At 41.5% G+C, this 21,420-nt stretch overlaps 2 protein-coding genes across 2 annotated transcripts; both read right to left on the reverse strand.

Moving 5' to 3' along the window:
* Positions 1-1,874: 1,874 nt before the first annotated feature.
* On the reverse strand, positions 1,875-12,698 carry elovl8a (ELOVL fatty acid elongase 8a; the record flags this gene model as incomplete). The annotated part of the gene is made up of 8 exons (XM_084057008.1): positions 1,875-2,042; positions 5,875-6,002; positions 6,803-6,917; positions 7,274-7,330; positions 8,267-8,347; positions 10,997-11,184; positions 11,290-11,362; positions 12,663-12,698. 8 exons carry the CDS (start codon positions 12,696-12,698, stop codon positions 1,875-1,877), a joined length of 846 nt encoding a protein of 281 aa, XP_083913134.1.
* A 4,785-nt stretch (positions 12,699-17,483) lies between these two features.
* selenop2 (selenoprotein P2) lies at positions 17,484-20,993 on the reverse strand (the record flags this gene model as incomplete). The annotated part of the gene is made up of 5 exons (XM_084057009.1): positions 17,484-17,527; positions 17,928-17,958; positions 18,439-18,547; positions 19,921-20,133; positions 20,764-20,993. The coding sequence occupies 5 exons, from the start codon at positions 20,991-20,993 to the stop codon at positions 17,484-17,486; spliced, it is 627 nt and encodes a 208-aa protein (XP_083913135.1).
* Between the last annotated feature and the right edge of the window lie 427 nt (positions 20,994-21,420).

Genomic DNA, 21,420 nt, shown 5'->3' on the forward strand with positions numbered 1-21,420 from the left:
GGTGTTGATTTCGTCGACTAAAACTATGACGAAAAAATGTCTGTTGACTACCTTTTAACACTGACGTAAACTAAATTAAAACTAAATAAAAACTAAGCCAGGGGTCTTCAACGTTTTCAGGCCAAGGACCCCCTAGCTGAGAGAGAGATGAAGCAGGGACCCCCTCTATATCGTATAAAATTGTGTTTCAGATTAAACTGTTTTTGTTTACCTGGTCTGCTCTTTTCCCCCCTCTACACCTCTTTGCCAAAAATAGCCGATCTACAAGCTCACAGCTGCGAGGCGTTGTGAGCTTGTAGATCTGCTATTTTTTGGCTAAAGTTCTCCTCAGAAAAGGGATGCTAGGGTTCAAGTGGTTAAGGTAAAAAAAAAAATCATATCACACAAAGATTTGGCGGACCCCCTATAGTAGCTCTGAGGACCCCCTAGGGGTCCCGGACCCCCTGTTGAAGACCCCTGAACTAAGCTATGATGACTAAAACTATGACTAAATATACTGACAATTTCGTCAACAAATAAAAAACTAGACAAAAATGTTCGTGAGGGACTAGTGGAGAAGAGATCCAGTAGAACTAAAAGAGAAGTCATCATGGATGTGCGCGGATGTCACAGACCGAAAATAGTTGATCTACAAGCTCAAAAGGCGTTGCAGCGCGACGAGTTGTGAGCTTGTATACAGGCTATTTTCACATACCATGACGGCCCGTCAAAATTACATTTTTGTTGACTAAATCAACTGTACATTTAGTCGACTAAAATCTTATATTTAGTCGACTAAAACTAGACTAAAAGTAAACATTTCAGATGACTAAAATATGACTAAAACTAAACAGAATTTTATTCAAAAGACTATGACTAAACTAAATCAAAATTGTCAAAATCAACACTGGCACGCACCCACCCACTCACTCACTCACTCACTCACCCACTCACCCACGCGCTCGCTCGCTCGCTCACTCACTCACTCACTCACTCACTCACTCGCCAGTGATTTCGTCTCTGTCCATGGGAGGGCGATAAAGAGAGACATGTTGTGTTCACAAAGGCAATCAGAAAGACCTTGCACAATATGACAGACGGACGGGCGGGGGGGAGTGGGGGGGTAAGTGGATGAATTGGTAGGTGGGGGGGGGGGGGGGGGGGGGGGTTGGTGGGGCGGGGGTGCAGCCTATCTACATAAGAGGGAGGGAGAGAGACGGGGCGGGCGGGACTTATGGCTAATGAAAACTGTGTAAGCTGACAGTGGATTGGCCCTGTCTGTCAGCCAATGGCCATGAAGGGAAATGAAGCGTCTCAAAAAGAGATTAGATTAAAAGGAGTTAAAGAGGGAGGGGGCGGGGCAGGAGGGGGGGGGTTGGGGGGGTGGACTGACCAGATTTATTTCAATTTGGCAACAAGACCCCTCTTCACTAATGACCCATGGGGGATGGGAGGGAATTGGACATGGCTCACTCTGTGTGTGTGTGTGTGTGTGTGTGTGTGTGTGTGTGTGTGTGTGTGTGTGTGTGTGTGTGTGTGTGTGTGTGTGTGTGTGTGTGTGTGTGTGTGTGTGCGTGTGTGTGCGCGCGCGCGCGCGCGCGCGTGTGTGTGTGTGTGTGTGTGTTTCTGACAGACAGACAGACAGACAGACAGACAGACAGACAGACAGACAGACAGACAGACAGACAGACAGACAGCTAGGTAATTTAAAGAATACACAATGAATGTAATTAATGTATGTCATTTTATGCATATTTACACAGACATTGAACACATCATTTTCTCATCTGTCCTTTTCCTATTTTCTTTCTTCCTTTTGTTCTTGCTCTCTTTCATTCAAATGTTCATTCATTCATTCATGCATTCATTCATTCATTCATATATATCATGGTCTCTCAGGCCCTCTTGGTGTTCTTGGTGAGGTAGCTGTGGTAGTAGAAGTTGCTGAAGAGCAGGATGAGGCTGACAGCGTACAGAGTCACCACAGCGTTCATAGCATCAGGGAAGTTACAGTCAGCATACAGGTTGTATGTGGTGTGAACCGTTACTATGACGAACTGGAGCTGGAGGGAGAGAGAGAGAGACAGACAGACAGACCGTCACTATGGCGAACTGGAGCTGGAGGAGAGAGATAGCAGACAGAGAGACAGACAGACAGACAGTGAAGTAAAAAAAATACCTCACAATTGTACTTATGTATATGTACTTAGTTACTTTACACAAACTGGCAGACCAGCACGTGGAAGTTGCAACATTCATGCTTATCTGATCTGCATCAGAGACATTGGGACAGAGAAGGAGACGGAGAATGAGGAAGAAAGAGATAGAAGAGAAGAACTTCCCAGTGAGCAGAACAGACAGGACGTTTGTAAGACGTCATTTTTCGACATCCATCCATATCTGGTCTTCCAGACATCCTGCAGCTGACTGGGACGGTTCAGATTGTGATGCAATAGCTACACTACTGTCCCATCTGAAGACAAGGAGGCTTAAATGATCTGGCTGAAAATACATCATCTTAGTCCTAAAGACAACTTACACCCTGTTGACACTTGGCATTAAAATGTGTCTGGGTTAAATAGAACACAATCGGATTGTGCCAAACTATATGATATAAGAATTAGTGTTGATTTTGAAACAAATTCCATTTAGCTTTAGTCATATTTTAGTCATCTGAAAAGTTTTACTGTTAGTCTAGTTTTAGTCGACTAGCTATCATAAGATTTTATTCGACTAAATCTACAGTTTATTTAGTCGACTGAAATGTATTTTGGCGGTGCTGTGATGGCTGATTTTACACTTGTTTGCGTGCTGCAACGCATCGCAGAGCGCAACACCAGAGTGCAACCAAACATACTGTAGAAGAACTTGTCTTTTAGTTCTACTGGATCTCTTCTCCACTAGTCCCTCACTAACATTTTAGTCTAGTTTTTATTTGTTGACGCATTTGTCAATGCATTTAGTCTTAGTTTTAGTCACCTTAGCGTAGTTTTAATTTAGTTTTCGCCAGAAATTCAAAAGTTGACGAAATCAACACTGATAAGAATGCAGTAACGATGCACAAAAGATGCATTTTAAAGCCAAGCGTAAACAAAGCCTTATACGCTTTTTTTCATGCTGGGCTTTGAGATACAAACGTTAGCCTCTCTCCACGGAACCCAGATTCATTAAAACACAGAAATAATACTCCTGTCATTTGGGCTTTTACTAGCAAGAGTCCCCGTGACCCATTGTGCTGTCCCCAAGCCAAAATTAAAGGAGCCACAGTTTTTAATTTGTTCTCATTTTAAAAGAGCCGAATAAGCCCCACCCCCCACAGCACATATAAGTCTATTGTCTTATCTATAGTATAGACTAATCCATAAGCATATGGAGCCAGAGAGGTCACAGCATTACAGCCATACAGGGACCATCATTTGTGTGTGTGTGTGTGTGTGTGTGTGTGTGTGTGTGTGTGTGTGTGTGTGTGTGTGTGTGTGTGTGTGTGTGTGTGTGTGTGTGTGTGTGTGTGTGTGTGTGTGTGTGTGTGTGTGTGTGTGTCTTTGTGTGCAGAACATGTCTGTGTGTACGTACACATTTTCATGTAAGTTAAAGCATAATGGAATTGTGAAGGGGGCATTGTTCGCGTAATTAACCCCCCCCCCCCTCCTCCCTGCCCCATATATGTAATAATTACCCTGCTTTTGTATGAAGTAATTACCCCTCAACACACAGCCATAATATGTGACCCACACAGACACACAACCTTATTGTCTGGTAGCTTCAGCTCGCTGGTTGTTAATCCAGCTGTTAAAGAAACGCTTGAGGGTCAACTCCAGTGTGCCTGGAGGGTTCATGACCTCTACAGTACTGTATGAAGGCAAAACCTGTATTTAATGTCTGGCTAAAGACAGAACAATGTGATATGATGAGGTTGCGAGGAGGGCTAACCCGTTAGCTAACAGATGGCCAGTGGTAGAAGTACTCAAATGTTTTACTTAAGTAAAAGTATCAATACTGCAAATGTGGAAGTCAGGCAAAAGTCCGGAATTCCAAATTTACTCGAGTCAAAACGTACTTAAAGCACCAAAAGTAAAAGTACTGAAATGTTTGAAAATAGCAGATCTACAAGCTCACAACGCGTCGCATCGCGACGCGTTGTGAGCTTGTAGATCGTCCATTTTCAAATAGCCTATAGGTATAAACTAGGGCCGAAGTGGTTAATGTTTTATAATGTAATAATTTATATCTGCAAAGTAACTATTAACTAAAGTTTTCAAATAATTGTAGTGGAGTAAAAGTACAATATTTGCCTCTGAGATGTACTGGAGTAGAAGTAAAGTTATAGACAATTGGAAATTCGCCAGTAAAGTAAAAGTACCTCAAAATTGTACTTAAGTACACTACTTGAGTAAATGTACTTAGTTACTTCACTGACAGATGGTGAATGGATGAGAGACAGAGGCCTTAACAACAGCTACTTATCTGCTTACTTTAAAGTGTAGAGCCTATTTTCTGCATGCTACTGTATAGAGAACCTTACAGGGGGTAGATTGTTTAATTTTAAGTCAATTTAACCACCTTAACACGCGTGAAGTTACCGTATGCCTGAGGTAGTGGTCAGTATCTACAGTATGTTTGAGATGGTTTACATCTCAAACAAAGGCGAGGTCATAGAAATTGGGTTTTTCTCTCTTTAACTGTCTCACAAAAAATGAACTGAACTGAAGTTGAAGGAACCAGTATAGTGGGCCAGCTTGAAAGATTGCTATTAGTCATAGTCTTTTGTATAAAATTCCATTTAGTTTTAGTCATATTTTAGTCACCTGAAATGTTTTAGTTTTTGTCTAGTTATAGTCGACTAAATATCATAATATATATATATATATATATATATATATATATATATATATATATATATCATTGATCTAGTCGACTATATGTATTTTGGCGGTGCCTTGATGGTGTCCTAACCTAATTGAATTAACCTAGCTGATTTTACACTTGGTTGCATGCTGAAAATAGCCAATCTACAAGCTCAGGACGCGTTCTGAGCTTCTAGATCTGCAATTTTTAAGTGCGCAACAACCGAACATAAAATGACGTGTCTTTTAGTCCTACTGGATCTCTTCTCCACTAGTCCCTCACTAACATTTTAGTCTAGTTTTTATTTGTTGACGAAATTGTCAATATCTTTAGTCTTAGTTTTAGTCATCTTAGCTTAGTTTTTATTTAGTTTTTCTTTCGTTTTTGTCAGTGAAAAAAGGTCGACCAACATTTTCCGTCATAGTTTTATTCGACAAAATCAACACTGGTTTCAAAAAGCGTTATACCCTTTTGCCAACATGTACAGTATTATGTTGCAATGTGATATATCTCTGTTTAACCTGCTGTACCCTCTCAAACTGTACCTACTTTCCCCATTATTTTCACCTGCTTTGGCAAAGTAAACGTATGTTTTCTCATGCCAATAAAGCGTCTTTGAATTGAATTGAATTGTGTAAATATGTAGATACCTTAGTTTTAGATTTTTCTCCCCCCCCCCCTGCTCAACCCTATCAGTTCTGGTCCAAACATGTTGGCTTTTAACATTTTGTAGACATGATTGAAGTACTTTGAATTCACGCCCCCTCTCCTCCTCCCTTATTCTCTAGTGCTCGGATCTTTCCTCTTTTTCAAGTTTTGGTTCCCGTTGATCCTAGAAGTGTTTTTAATTAAACTTTTATCTGCATTGAACACCTGGTTGATCTCTCTCTCTCTATGTAGAATTTGTAGACACCTAGCCCCCCCCCTCTTTATTTTTCTTTCTCTTTCTGGAAACAATCAAAAACGATGGAGCAAAAAACAAATTTCACCAGTAAACCATGTGATGATCATGTGACTATAAAAGTGATTGTGAAGTTCAGCATCACGTACCAGCTGCAGAGAGGTGAGGCAGGACTTCCACCAGAGGTATCGGTTCATGTGCGGTCCTAGTGCCGCCAGGCCGTAGTACAGATACATCACTACATGGACCAGAGAGTTGATCTGACCTATCAGGAACGCTGGACACACACACACAAACACACACACACACACACACACACACACACACACACACACACACACACACACACACACACACACACACACACACACACACACACACACACACACACACACACACACACACACACACACACACACACACACACACACACACACAATTATTATTATGGCATTATTGTGTTGATTCTTTATGCTATGTAATGAATTGAATACATAGGACCACAATGGAAACAAGTCCCCAGGATGTTTTTTGTGTTATCCTTTTAGTCTTAATGTCTGACTGTACCTCGTACTGTTTTACATTTATGACTAATAAAGTTTTCAATCAAAATTCAATTAATCAAAAAACTATATATATCGTCGCAGTCAGGCACAAACATCTTATCTCCATATTCTAACGCAAAAGTAGCAGATGTTTTGGACATATGGTACAGAGATTTCCACCATAGATATAGAAACCTAGATACCTCATTGGCCGCTGCCAATGGCTCCTGGCCAATCACAGCGCGTCTTTTCCGGGACTTGTCAGAATCTAGTTGTATAAAAAATATCCTGTTGTATTTTTTTACAACTAGATTCCGCCAAGTCTCGGAAATGACGTGCTGTGATTGGCCAGGAGTCAGGAAGCGTCCCCCCTCTAATATGGCGGCCGCGATACAGACGCTCGCGAATCGGAAGAGGCCTCTACTTTATATGTCTATGGTTTCCACCTCCACCCGACTGAGACAATATGAGACAGGAGAGGAGTGTGTGCGTGTGAGTGTGCGTGTGCGTGCGTGCCAGTGCATGCACTCACACTGGCCCCCGGCTACGTATTTGACTCCGGCCCACCAGTTGAAGATCATAGTGGAATGATGGTAGACATGGAGGAATGTCAGCTGACCGCTCTTTTTTCTCAGGATGAAGAATACCTAGACCCCACACACACACACACACACACACACACACACACACACACACACACACACACACACACACACACACACACACACACACACACACACACACACACACACACACACAGGAATGGAGTTGTGCATATTATGCATAGGAGCAAACGGTAACCGGAACAGTCTCCCCAAAACACACTCACCCCCATTTTTGGGGGCGAGATTTGACCCGGGGTGAGCGTGATTTGGGGCGACCATTCTTGTATTCGTATTTACATATACAGACAAAACTACGGACAATATTCATGCACACATATAGGCATAGAGTGGCTGTCATTAAAAAAGTCATGGTACCATTGACTCAGCATTGTACTCACAGTGTCAGTGAGCTCTATGACTTTGGAGAAGTAGAACCACCAGCAGACCCTGGCCATCTGTTGAACAGGAAAGCTGCATGTCAGCAGAGCAACTCAATGACAAACATAACACACACACACCGCGTTTATTACTCGTCATCTTTTTTGAAACCTTCGATGCAAATTTGACTGCTTTAACCCTGAGACCGATTCTACAATTTAAATATATACAGTATATATAATATGTTTATTTGACAGGGAATGCTTTCTAAATCAGTAGTTCTTTTTTGTGCCAATTGGAGGACCCCCAGAGGAGAAAATTTGTGTTCGTTTTTTCAGAAAACTTCTGAACAGATATATTTAGAATTGGTCTCTAGAATCGGTTAATTCCCACAATTGTAAAGCATCATAATTAATGTGGAGCAAAAAATAAAAAATCACACCTGTGTGAAGGTAGCGGCGCCTTTGATATATTTTGTCATAGATATGTGTTTCTACTAGAGAAACAATATTAAATCTCTGTAAATTTATTTCAAGGCTTCCAGTGGCACTAAATAGTGCCATTGGAAGCGAATCACCAAATGCATTCCAAGGTAAGTGGCAAAAACTGATCTGTCATAGCTGATAGAGTGGGTACCTCGACGGGCCTGACCAATCAGAACGTTGACGGACCTGACCAATCAGAACCTTGGCGAGCCTGACCAATCAGAACGTTGACGGACCTGACCAATCAGAACCTTGGCGAGCCTGACCAATCAGAACGTTGACGGACCTGACCAATCAGAACCTTGGCGAGCCCGACCAATCAGAACGTTGACGGACCTGACCAATCAGAACCTTGGCGAGCCTGACCAATCAGAACGTTGACGCAAAAGCCAGGTATAGAGGGCTAATATCCGCTCTATACCTAAAGGTATAGAGCGGCTAGCGCCGCTAAAAATACAGGTGGGGGCAAAGTGTAACAGAGGAATTTGTCACATGAAAGCACAAAATAAATCCAAAATCTCCATTCACCCTCATAGCCAGCGGGCTGTCACTGTAGTCCACCGGCTGGCACAGCAGACTGTATTTGGCCAGCCAGGCAGAGGCTGTGAACTGTATGGGGAAAGACCAAATAAAACACCATTTTCATCTGTCTATAACCACTCACTATTCTGTGACAAAACATTCAGCAAATTGAAAATCTACAAGCTCACAAAGCGTCATAACAGCGGACTCTGTCTTTTCCCCTGTGTTTCGCCCAGGTCGACATGGTTTTGAGGTCAAGTTTAGGCATCGTTCCTGTGAGGTTAGGGTTAAGGTTACGGTTAGGCATAGTGTTTGAGAGGTTAGGGTTAGACATAGTGTTTGTGAGGTTAGGGTTAGACATAGTGTTTGTGAGGTTAGGGTTAGGCATAGTGTTTGTGAGGTTAGGGTTAGACATAGTGTTTGTGAGGTTAGGGTTAGACATAGTGTTTGTGAGGTTAGGGTTAGACATAGTGTTTGTGAGGTTAGGGTTAGACATAGTGTTTGTGAGGTTAGGGTTAGGCATAGTGTTTGTGAGGTTAGGGTTAGACATAGTGTTTGTGAGGTTAGGGTTAGACATAGTGTTTGTGAGGTTAGGGTTAGGCATAGTGTTTGTGAGGTTAGGGTTAGACATAGTGTTTGTGAGGTTAGGGTTAGACATAGTGTTTGTGAGGTTACGGTTAGGCATAGTGTTTGTGAGGTTACGGTTAGGCATAGTGTTTGTGAGGTTAGGGTTAGGCATAGTGTTTGTGAGGTTAGGGTTAGACATAGTGTTTGTGAGGTTAGGGTTAGACATAGTGTTTGTGAGGTTAGGGTTAGACATAGTGTTTGTGAGGTTAGGGTTAGACATAGTGTTTGTGAGGTTAGGGTTAGACATAGTGTTTGTGAGGTTAGGGTTAGGCATAGTGTTTGTGAGGTTACGGTTAGGCATAGTGTTTGTGAGGTTAGGGTTAGACATAGTGTTTGTGAGGTTAGGGTTAGGCATAGTGTTTGTGAGGTTAGGGTTAGACATAGTGTTTGTGAGGTTAGGGTTAGACATAGTGTTTGTGAGGTTAGGGTTAGACATAGTGTTTGTGAGGTTAGGGTTAGACATAGTGTTTGTGAGGTTAGGGTTAGACATAGTGTTTGTGAGGTTAGGGTTAGACATAGTGTTTGTGAGGTTAGGGTTAGACATAGTGTTTGTGAGGTTAGGGTTAGACATAGTGTTTGTGAGGTTAGGGTTAGACATAGTGTTTGTGAGGTTAGGGTTAGACATAGTGTTTGTGAGGTTAGGGTTAGACATAGTGTTTGTGAGGTTAGGGTTAGACATAGTGTTTGTGAGGTTAGGGTTAGACATAGTGTTTGTGAGGTTAGGGTTAGACATAGTGTTTGTGAGGTTAGGGTTAGACATAGTGTTTGTGAGGTTAGGGTTCAGGTTAGGGTTAGGCATAGTGTTTGTGAGGTTAGGCTTAGGGTTTAGGTTAGATTTAGGCATAGTGTTTGGTGAAGTTAAAGGTTAGGGTTTAGGCGCCATGGGCGACACAAGAGAGAGTCCCATGAGCTTGTATAAGTAGGCCTATGTGTAACGACATTCTTGAACGCAGGCGCAGGTTTCAAGGGTGTTTAATAAAGTCCAACAAGGTACAGTACAAGCGGGAAAGGCAAGGTTCAGAGAAACAATAAACAAGGGCAAACACAGACAGAACCGTGAGGAACTGCTTGCCGTCTACAGCCAAACAATATTACCTGCTGATTGCACGGAAGAGGGGGGTATATATAGGAGTGCTAGACTAATGAGGAACAGGTGTGTAGAGTTCATAGGCTGGAGATGAGGATCTCTGGAATGAGGGCATGGGCGTGGTTGTGACACTATGTAGGGTTTAGGTGGATAAAAACACTCACACCTTCTTTGTTGTCAGCCCAATTTATACTTCTTGCACAACATCACTTGCCATCAATAATTAACTAGGCCTCTACACACCGGGGGCACAACAAATAAACAATACAAAAAATGCAAAATACTCGCTGACAGTCACCGGCGAATATTCTGTGATAAAACTATTCCTTGATTTGATGCCTCATTTTTACAGGATTCATGGTCCGGAAGCTCAGATAAATAGACCTTGTTCCGAATAAGAATTACGTCACTTCATGGCCACATAATATTCACACTCTGTGTGAATGTAGGCCTACTTGACAGGCCTACATTCATGACACAAACAGTTAAAAAAAAAACATATTTTGGGGCAAATTAATCCCACAAAAAAGAGAGGCCTGTTGGCTGGCCATTTATAGTACCCTAACCCCAAAGGTTCCCAAACTTTTCAGTGCCACGACCCCCCAAATGAATCAAACGATTCCACTGATAAATATTGTGAAAATAGCCGAATTACAAGCTCACAACGCCTTGCACTGCGAGGCGTTGTGCGCTTGTAGATCGCCTATTTTCACAATGTTTGCCTCTTTCTTAAGTAATATTTGACAATTTGGCCAATTTTGTATTAGAAAGGTCTTAAAAGTCCATCAATTGTCACTTTAGAAATGTGCTGATACCCTGTATACCCTTATACTGTAGGCCTATGTTGGTTTGTTTACTGTTGAGTGAGACAACAATGTTGCACATTAAGCTAATCATCTGGGGACCGCCTGGTACCCCCCCAAGGACCCCTGGGGGTCCCCAGACCCGTCACCCCACTTTGAGAACCAATGCTCTAAACAACTACTGTCTACTATTTCCACATACAATAAAGGTAGTAGTACCTCATAGAACATGTAGGCAGACAGGCAGACCATGGCAAAGTTATAGACTATCAGGACAGGCTTAAGGTTGATTGGCTGCCTGTGTTCCATCAGCTTTGGCCCTGCCCATATTGTGAGCAAATAGCACAGGAAGATGCACGTGATTGGTACGGGAGAGTAGACCAGCAACCAATCATCTGTTCTCTTATCTGGACAATGAGAAGAAGAAGAGAGAATGATGTCAAATACTTTAATGTTATAGCAACATGTTGCTGCCGGATGATGACTTTATACTAGATTAGAACAAGTCTTACCTCCATTTTCTAGAATGCCTTGGTAGTACAGCTGTGCTTTGTGCCATGTGCTGATGGCTATGTGATGAAGACCCTGGGATTCATAAACACAGCATGAGAAGAGGGAGAAACACCTTCTAAAAACGAATAGTCTAATCCCCCAAAATGAATGTGAATATGCCAGAGGTTCATTTGAAGGGAACATTAACTAATTAAGACTTAAACTTTTTGGGAAAATAAAATACATGTGAGACCATTATGCTCAGAGGTTCATTTGAAGAGAACATGAACTAATTAAGACTTAAATACTATTTTTGAAAATAAAATAAATGTAAGAAAGAAAGAAAATGTGCCTTTAGCCTATAGGGAAGCCAGGGTTAATTGTGTGTCACTAAAATTGGTTAAAATATATATACATTTTAATGTGTTGGATAGCAAAACCTTGCTTTTCTCTTTTCTATATTATTTCCAGCTGGTAAAAAATGCTGAACTTTTCAGACATGAGGGCATTTAGAAGTCACATTTATTTGGGGGTAAAATTAATCATGATAATAATAATTATAGTAATGACTCATAATACGGTATTTTGAGATGACACGTGTCTTCAACTCTTGAAACGTGCTCTACTCTGCCTGAAAATTACATTTAAATCTATTAACATAATTAATTAAATCTGAGAGGAAAATACACACAATGTGTTCCCATCAGATCCCTTATTAAGTTCAAACCAACCACCCACAGATTTTTATAGATGACATTCTATGGATTATGCTCTGTAATCCCACATTAAACATAGCATAATAGATGATATTACTGATGAAAGCACCATGTGGCTCATTATATTATGAGGATGTGTGGATCAGAGCCAGTGCTTAGTGGGCACCAGTGCTGCCCTCTAGTGTCAGATGGATGTTATGCACAGAGCAACTGTGAGTGAGAGTAGTCTACATTTTACTTAAGTACATACTGAAGTACAATTTTGAGGTATTTTTTTAACTTTTGCTTCTACTCCACTACACCTCAGAGGCAAAAAATATATTTTTACTCCACTACAATTATTTGAAAACTTTAGTTACTAGTTACTTTGTAGATTCTGATTATTATTACAAAACACACATTAACTACTGCAGGCCCTATATATATTTTGGCCATTTGAAATCAGCCGATCTACAAGCTCACAAAAAGATGTTTATACATTTGAAACTTATGAAACTTATGAAATGGGACATTCTGCAGAACGAGTGCTTTCTACTTTTGGTACTTTAAGTATATTTTCATACCAATATTGTGTGCTTTTACAGTAAGTAAATTTAGAATCCCAGACTTTTACTTGTTACAGTTTACCTTTGAATTGCAGTATTGATACTTTTACTTAAGTAAAAAAATGTGAGTACCTTTTCCACCACTGAGTGAGAGCCACCAGTCACCATTACTGACATAATACAATCAAACAACAACATAAAACAACATCATGGAGTTCAGTTGTCCCTGTTCAAAAGCTCAATAATAGTGTAGCTCAAAGGGGTGAGTGATGGTCCCTTCATCTGACTGCTGCTGTGTCAATCAATCATCATCAATACAAAATTAGAGCTGTTTCTGTTTCTCTGTGTTGTGGAAAGTCCTTCAGTCTAGAACAGTGGTTCTCAACCAGTGGTCCGGGGACCACCAGTGGTCCTGGGGGGGGGGGGTTACCAGGGGGTCCCCAGCGAAATTAGTTAACATAGCGTCACAATCATTTTAACCACTTAGCTTTGGCTATTCAAAAATAGCAGATCTACAGTGCGCACCATGAGCTTGTGCATCTGATATATTTTTTTAAAGTGTGCATATCTTTGAAAAATATATATTTTTTAAAGCAAAAATTAACTGATATCTTTGCTTCTGGGGGTCCCTGGCACTAAATATTTTCACATGGGGGTCCGCGGCCAAATGTATATCATTTTAGGGGTCCTTGGCATGAAAAAGGTTGAAAACCACTGGTCTAGAAGAGTAGCTTCACTGGGGTTTATGATGGGAAATCCTTTGGCTAACACACCACTGTAGTTTCACAGCCTGGCTTTAATCTACCTGAGGAGCCTTGTGTGATTCATAATAAGATAGTCATTCATTACATTACGGTCATTTAGCAGATGCTTTGATCCAAAGCGACTTACAATAAGTGCAAGAAAACTACTAATCATCTTAAGTGCATTCTCTTCTAAAACAAGCAACTGAACTAAGAGTGTCTAGCGCTAAGGTAAAAGTGCAATATTTCAGCTACCTACTTACTTAAACAGATGAGACAAATAGGAAAATCAAATGAGCAAGAGCTAAAACAAATAAGTGTATCAAATAAACAACATCCAATAAAGCAAGAGCTTGTACAAGTAATTGTACATTCAAACGTACATTCAGCCATAAACAGTAGAATATAGGAGGAAACTATGACACACTAATTATGGTTAATTATGTGGTCGTCCTCATCAATAATGAACACAGGCGTAAGTAAGGGGATCTATGTGAACCTGACCTTAATCTAATGGACAGTTCAGTTGTCTATGTTCAGTTACCATGACAACTGAACCTCCCTTGTGTGATCAATACATGTCAATTAAATTCAAAGGAGCTTTATTGTCATGAGAAAACGTATACGTTGGAAGTCCAGGATTCAAAGCTTAAGTAAAAGTACAAAAGTATTGGTATCAAAATGTTCTTAAAGTAGAAAGTAGAAAATACTCAATATGCAGAATCCAGAATGTCCCATTTCAGTTTTCAAATGTATAAAAACCTTTTGAAAATAGCAGATCTACAAGCTCACAATGCGTTACAATCACGACGCATTGTGAGCTTGTAGATCTGCTATTTTCAAATGGCCGAAATGTATAAAGGGCTGAAGTGGTTACTGTAGGTTTTGTGATAATAATAATAATAAACATCTACATAGTAACTATAGTAACTAAAGATTTCAAAAACATTGAAGTGGAGTAAAAGTACAACAGTTGCCTCTGAGATGTAGTGGAGTGCGAGTAAAAGTATTGGAAATTGGAAATACTCAAGTAAAGTACAAATACCTCAAAATTAAGTACAGCACTTGAGTAAGTGTACTTACTTTCCACCACTGGAAATAACCTAATAACAACTACAGTGTTGTGAGGTGTAGTTATGGTACAGTACCTGCATTGTGCTCTCTGGTTGTTGTAGGATCTGTCTCTGCATTCAGCTCATCTCTCTCTGCCCTCTGTCTGCTCTGACGACCTGTCAGTCATTACATCACTGATCCTACACTGAGGTAATCCACCTGTGTGTGTGTGTGTGTGTGTGTGTGTGTGTGTGTGTGTGTGTGTGTGTGTGTGTGTGTGTGTCGTGACATATGGCAAACGTACATTTAGTAATGACTACAGTGTTTCCTCGCCCCTCCCGTTTGTATGCGAGAGGCCGAGAGCTGGCGAAAACTTCTGGGAACTCAGATTATGACTACAGTAGCTGAACAAATTCCAATATCATCCTTACTGTAATCTTAAAGTACTTATTGCACCAACAAGATGACTTAAATATGTCAGCTCCCCTGGTGATGTACATGTACTGTACAGAGGTGGAAGAAGTCCTTAGATTAAGTAAAAGTATAGCAATAATGTGGGAAATACTCACAAGGAAAAGTCCTTGACTAAAACATTTACTTTTACTTGACTAAAACTACAAAAGTATTGTCATCAACATATACTTACATTACATTTTTGTATGGGTCTCTTACATGGCCTGGGAGGACTTTTAACTCACTCTTCATTAAAGAACTAACTGTGATGTTTAATGTTTTGTGTGTGTGCATGTACTGCCCTCTTCAGGATCACCCATGACATTTCTTTCAGATACTGTAAAATCTAGACTTTAAGGGCAAGACCACTTTGGTAGAGGTTTGGGTTGTGTAGTTACCTTGCCATGATGTAACTCTAAATGTGGACAAGAAATCTAAAATAATTGCTCCATTGATTAGAATTTTTTAATTCAAAATATGCTCCTCATTGACTTACATTGTACGGTGAAACAGCTCTCAAAGTCACTCTTTTAGCACGTAAACGAATGCAAACAAAGCTGATTCAGACAATATAGAACATCACCAAACCCAGTACTGTTTTTTTTTTAATATAAAATGTTAACTTCCTGTTGATTTAGCTATTTGAAGATCCAGATCCGGATCCAATCCGGGTTTTCTTCCTAATGAAAATGGCAAAATCAATCTCTAAACTAAAGGTACAGTAGTTAAAGACATCACATACCTGTGTAGCGGTACTATGAGGGGTCACCATCTGCAGGGGAAAACCAAGTAAACAAAGTAGGGTAAAGTAAAGTAGAGTATGAGTAGAGCTAACACAATGCAATGGAAAAGTACTTTCCAATATACACAAAGTGTTTAGACGTGCTGTTCCACACTTGCAGTTAAACCAAGAGTGATTTGTGTATTCATCTTTATTGATTCATCTCACCACCGCTCATGATGACACATTTGATGCTCAGAAAACAAAACAAAAAATACAGCAGCATTTGAAACCAGCGTATGAACAGTAACCTGCTCCTCATCAGGGTCCTGTTATAGCTCTGTTATAGCTCTGTGTGGGTTAGAATGAATTGGCGGGTCCATTCTGTCTCTCTCCACACACATCCGTCCACAGACTCCCTGAGGTCAGGTTTAACCCTGCAGACTTCATCAACAGGAGAGGACAGCACAGACCCCCCCGGTCAGTGTAAACCACACAGAGAAGAACAGCTCTGTTAGGCCCTCACATGATGAGGACGATCAGAGACAGAACACTGGTTCAGTCTGGATTCAGACACTCACTGAGGATCGTGTCCAGATTTCACATGGGAAAGTGGCATCACCATATGGTCTCCAGCAGATAGAGTTGGCTTGTCGCTACTAGTGAGGCTGCGCACAACGTTCTGTCTGACTCGTGTTTTCAGAATAACAGAACAATAATGCGTTCATCAGTTCATTTCATTTGGTCTCATAACTCAGTTATATATGGGACACAATGACTATCCTATAAAACAATAACTGTAACATAACTGAAAGGAGAATTTTGGACTACGGTTTTCTTACCTTTTCTATGATGTTATGATATCTTAGGATGAATGGTACAGTAGAAAAATGTCATAACTCCACCCCGGGTCCGCCACAGCTTAAAACGTGGGCCAATAGGCCTTGTGCTAGATCACGTATTTTAATATCTTTTTTTACAGGGTCCACACACATTTTTAGCAATGAATTTCCAAAACTTTTCCAAAACTTTTCCAGAATATTTAGCCCAATTTCCAGGCCTATAAAACAATCATGTGTCTCTTACTCCTATGTACAATGCCCAAAGATAGGCAGTGTAGCAAAAATAAAGCATAGAATATAAAATAGTACAATTCCATTCAACATTTTGTGCAAAATTAGGGCATAGTGACCCTGCGAGCGAAAATAGGAGGGGTGGACGACGTCGTTGCACGGTTCATTGTCGCTTGCGGTAGGTCAGGACGGTATCATTCAAAAACATGTATTTTAATGAGATTTCATCGCCCGCTCGCTTCGCGTCACGTCGCATCGCTGTCAGTGCGGATGGGGTGTTTTTAGACCCTTTTTTTAGTTTTTTTTTGGTGGGATCTGATGTTCATAGTGACAGAACACTATGCAACCAAAACAAAAAAAACAAAAACCTAAGTCTCGCTAGACGAGATTGAAATCTCGAGATTTCGATCTCGTCTAGCGAGACTTCAGTTGTTTTTTTTACAGTGTTCTGTCACTTTGAACATCAGATCTCACCAAAAACAAAACAAAAAAAAAGCTATTAAAATACACGATTAGCGCAAGGCCTATTGGCGCACGTTTTAAGCTGTGGCGGACCCGGGATGGAGTTATGACATTTTTCTACTGTACCATTCATCCTAAGATATCATAACGTCATAGAAAAGGTAAGAAAACCTTAGTCCAAAATTCCCCTTTAACTGTACGGCCATAACAAAGACACTATGAAGGACATAGAAAACATACCGGTAGAGTGATTGATTCACATCGTACGCCAATCGTTCACTCATTGTCCAGATTATGTGCATGTTTTTCCATAGCAAACGCATGGATATAAATCACTTGAAAACAACCGATCGCCCTCACGAGGAAAGCAATGGTGGACGGTATAGGATATCACGTGAACCGAAACAATCACTCCCTTCGCGCTCCCTTCGCGCTCCCTCCGCGCATCTCAGCCAATCACAGCAATCATTGTGGCCGGGGTTTTGAGGACAACTGGTTTGGGAATCGCATAACACGCAAGAGTACATGCAACATTATTATTTTATCTAGCACCCAGTCCGCACGTTCCCATCTCATGGGGGTGACTGTTTGCTAGCATGATGATGATGATGGAGATGATGATGGTGATGGACATCATCTCCAGAAGCAGCGCTTGGCATTGTGGGTAGTGTAGTGTTGTCACTGTCTGTGTGGTTCATGTTGTGATCATGGTGATGATGTACGTCATCTACAGGAGCATTGGTTTGCAGTGTTGTTGTAGTGTGTGCTGTAGTGTCACTGTCTGTGTGTTTGGTTTGCTGTGTTGTTGCTGTGTGTACTACTGTAGTGTTGTCACTGTCTGTGTGGTTCATGTTGTCTTGTTTTAATTCCTCCAGGGTTTCTCTCCTCTCACCAGCAACGGCGATGGAAGAATTGGCACGCTCCTAGGAGAGAGCAAACACATGCAACGTTTAATCAAAATCATTGAAGAGGATAATCGATAGTTGCCGTGCTAATATAGCCTACTGTCTCATAACCATCAAGATCAGATCGAATAAGTGATGAGTTAGTGTGGAAGTGTCCTTGAGCAAGACGCTGAACCCCTAATTGCTCCTGATGAGCAGGTTGGTGCCTTGCATGGTTTCCTCCTCCATCGGTGTGTGAATGTGTGTGTGAATGGTATGATTGTATGTGAATGTGAGAGGTGAGGACACTGGCGTCGACTGTTCACCGCTTCACCTCCCAACGTATGACTGAATGAACCATTGTAAAGTGCTGTGAGTACTTAGAAAAGCACTATAAAAATGCAATTCATTATTATCGTCATTATATACAAGTAGGTCCTTGTGTGTGTGTGTGTGTGTGTGTGTGTGTGTGTGTGTGTGTGTGTGTGTGTGTGTGTGTGTGTGTGTGTGTGTACTCACGGAGCAGTTGCAGATGTCTTTAAGGTAGGTGGCTCTGATGGCAGCCTCTATGTAGGGGTAATGTAGAAAACTGTATGGCAGAACTATGTGGAAGGTCAACAGACCACACCTAGAGAGAGAGAGAGAGAGAGATAGAGAGAGAGAGAGAGAGAGAGAGAGAGAGAGAAAGTAATATTGATATATATATATATAGATATAGACACAGAAGTACTACTAACAAACATTTGATTGCCGATTGCCTTTTGATTGCCTTTCAATAAAACCACATTTGACAGACATCACCTACATGTTACTGATTAGAGATAATTTTATAGTTTTTGTAATCAGTTCATTATTTCCTGCGTAATCGATGAATAAAACTGACGCGCGTAATTTGGAGAGCATAGCGTGCACAAATTGTCTTCTTTGAATAGACTATCATCTTATATAAACACAATTGACACTCACTTCTGCTGATTATAGGAACATTAGAATCACAGTAATCTCTCAAGAACAGATCTGTCGGTAGCCGTGTTGACAACCCGTGCACATTGGCGTGGCGTGGTGGGCGTGCCTTCAGATCAGGAAGCAGGCCGCGCTTTACCCAATCAAATGTAGTGGGCGGGATTTACGTGTGTGCGAATCGTTTCCCACTGGAAACAAACCGAAACTCATTTAACAATAGCGTCCTCGGAGCCGACAAAACCACGGAAAGTTAGTAACATTTTTACTTGTTCTTTCATCATAGAAACAAGTGGGCTTATAACCAAAACCATCCATGTTCTTTGGGAGAAATGGTGTTAGTGTTCCGTGTAGAAATGTGATTATATGAATTTGTCATAGCGGGGGATTTTAGAATACGCTATGCACTTTCTCAATTGGTGTGGGCAAAAAATAGCAATTTATGTAACAACACGCCCAGGGCCACACCTCCAGGCTCAAATAACGGAATCGGCATGATGAATAGCGGGTAATAGCGGCCGCAAAATACCGTTTAGGGACAGGGGTCTTCAACAGGGGGTCCGGGACCCCTAGGGGGTCCTCAGAGCTACTATAGGGGGTCCGCCAAATCTTTGTGTGATAGGATTTCGTTTTTTTTACATTAACCACTTGAACCCTAGAATTCCTTTTCTGAGGGGAACATTATCCGAAAATAGCAGATCTACAAGCTCTCAACGCCTCGCGCTGCGAGGCGTTGAGAGCTTGTAGATCTGCTATTTTTGGCAAAGAGGCTATAGGCGTAGAGGGAAAAAAGAGCAGACTAAGTAAAAAAAATGTTTTAATCTGAAACACAATTTCATACAATATAGAGTAGGGGGTCCCTGCGTCATCTCTCTCTCAGCTAGGGGGTCCTTGGCCTGAAGACCTCTGGTTTAGGGACAGTGCCAGCTCCCTTATCCGTAATTAACGGGTAGCGGGCAGTATTTCACGGGTACAGTGGGCAGCGGGTGCGGGTACAGCTTCGCCGAGAATAGAGCCCCAAAGTGTCCTTGTTTCCTGTACCTGTCATACACCAGGAAGTCATCCTTGTCTCCGTCCAGGAGCTCCCACACGTCCTCCTGCAGTGGGGCCTGCTGGTAGACGGGTACAGCAGGGGGCGCTCTTCTCTTCAGCTCCCAGTACATGGCCCTGGACAGAGCCGCCCGCTCGTTGACGATCATGAAGGACACGGCCGTCAGGTTGCTGCGCTGCAGCTTCATCCCAAGGTCCCCAATTCTACAGGAGAGAGAGAGAGAGAGACACACATTATTTATTGAAATGTTTTGAGACAGATTTATATCGTATGATGGTGCACAACAATAGCTATTTGCTATTTTCGGCGTGTGACAACATTGTGCGCGTGCGCTGTGTGTGTGTGTGTGTGTGTGTGTGTGTGTGTGTGTGTGTGTGTGTGTGTGGGTGTGTGTGTATGTACATGTCAACAGTCAAAAATAGGGTGAAACGTGGCCAAGATGTGAGGTATGTCTATACTAATTAAGACTAGTTTAATTCAGTGGTTCTCAGACTTTTTAATGTCAAAGACCCCAAATTAATATGTATTTGGCTGCAGACCCCCATCTGAAAAGATGTTGTGCCAGGGACCCCGGGCCCATGCAAGATTTGTATTCTTAAAAATATTCAAAACGTTTCCAGACTTTTGGAAAATAGCCCATATATATATATAGGTTTAAAGTGGTTAAACAGATTTGAATGCTATATTAACTCATTTTGCTGGGGACCCCCCTGGAACGCCCTGAAGGACCCCTGGGGGTCCCCGGACCCCACTTTGAGAACCACTGGTTTAATTAACTGATTCACCATTTCAACATTCAACCACATAATGCTGCTGTTCATCTCATCTCTTACTTGGAGGCCTGGGTGAGACAGAAGCGTCAGCTGGCCTTCAGCAGGGCCACCACAACTACATTTCCCAGAAGCTCCGGCATGGGCGCCTTTCCCTGTACCTGCCAGTAGGGGGCAGGCTTACAGATCCTGGACGGGTCATTGTCCCCTTCCACCAGCAGAGAGGCTGAGGAGGAGGAGGAGGAGGAGGAGGAGGAGGCCCACAGCAGAGCAGTCAGCCACAGAGACCACATTGTCTCTGTCTAGCCTCTCTAGACACACCTGCAGAAACAGAGGATATCATGTTATTATCATGTTATAAAAATAGCAGATCTACAAGCTCATAGTGTAGATCTGCTATTTTTCTTTTAATCGTGAAAATGTGTGCAAATCTTTTAATATACATATTTTTAAAGCGAAACATTTTTAACTCAAATCTTTGCTTCTGGGGGTCCCTGGAACAACATGTTTTGAGATGGGGGTCCGCGGCCAAATACATATCATTTTGGGGGTCCTTGACATGAAAAAGTTTGAGAACCACTGATTATAGCAACATAAGTTTAGGATTTAGAAGACATTTGTAGAATCCCCCAGAAGCAAAGATTTGAGTTACAAATGTTTGCTTTAAAAATACATACATTCAAAGATTTCCACAAATGCATGATTTTTTCAAAAAAAATT

Source organism: Gymnoscopelus microlampas (assembly GCF_963454915.1).
Source record: "Gymnoscopelus microlampas genome assembly, chromosome: 5".
Taxonomy (NCBI): Eukaryota; Metazoa; Chordata; class Actinopteri; order Myctophiformes; family Myctophidae; genus Gymnoscopelus; species Gymnoscopelus microlampas.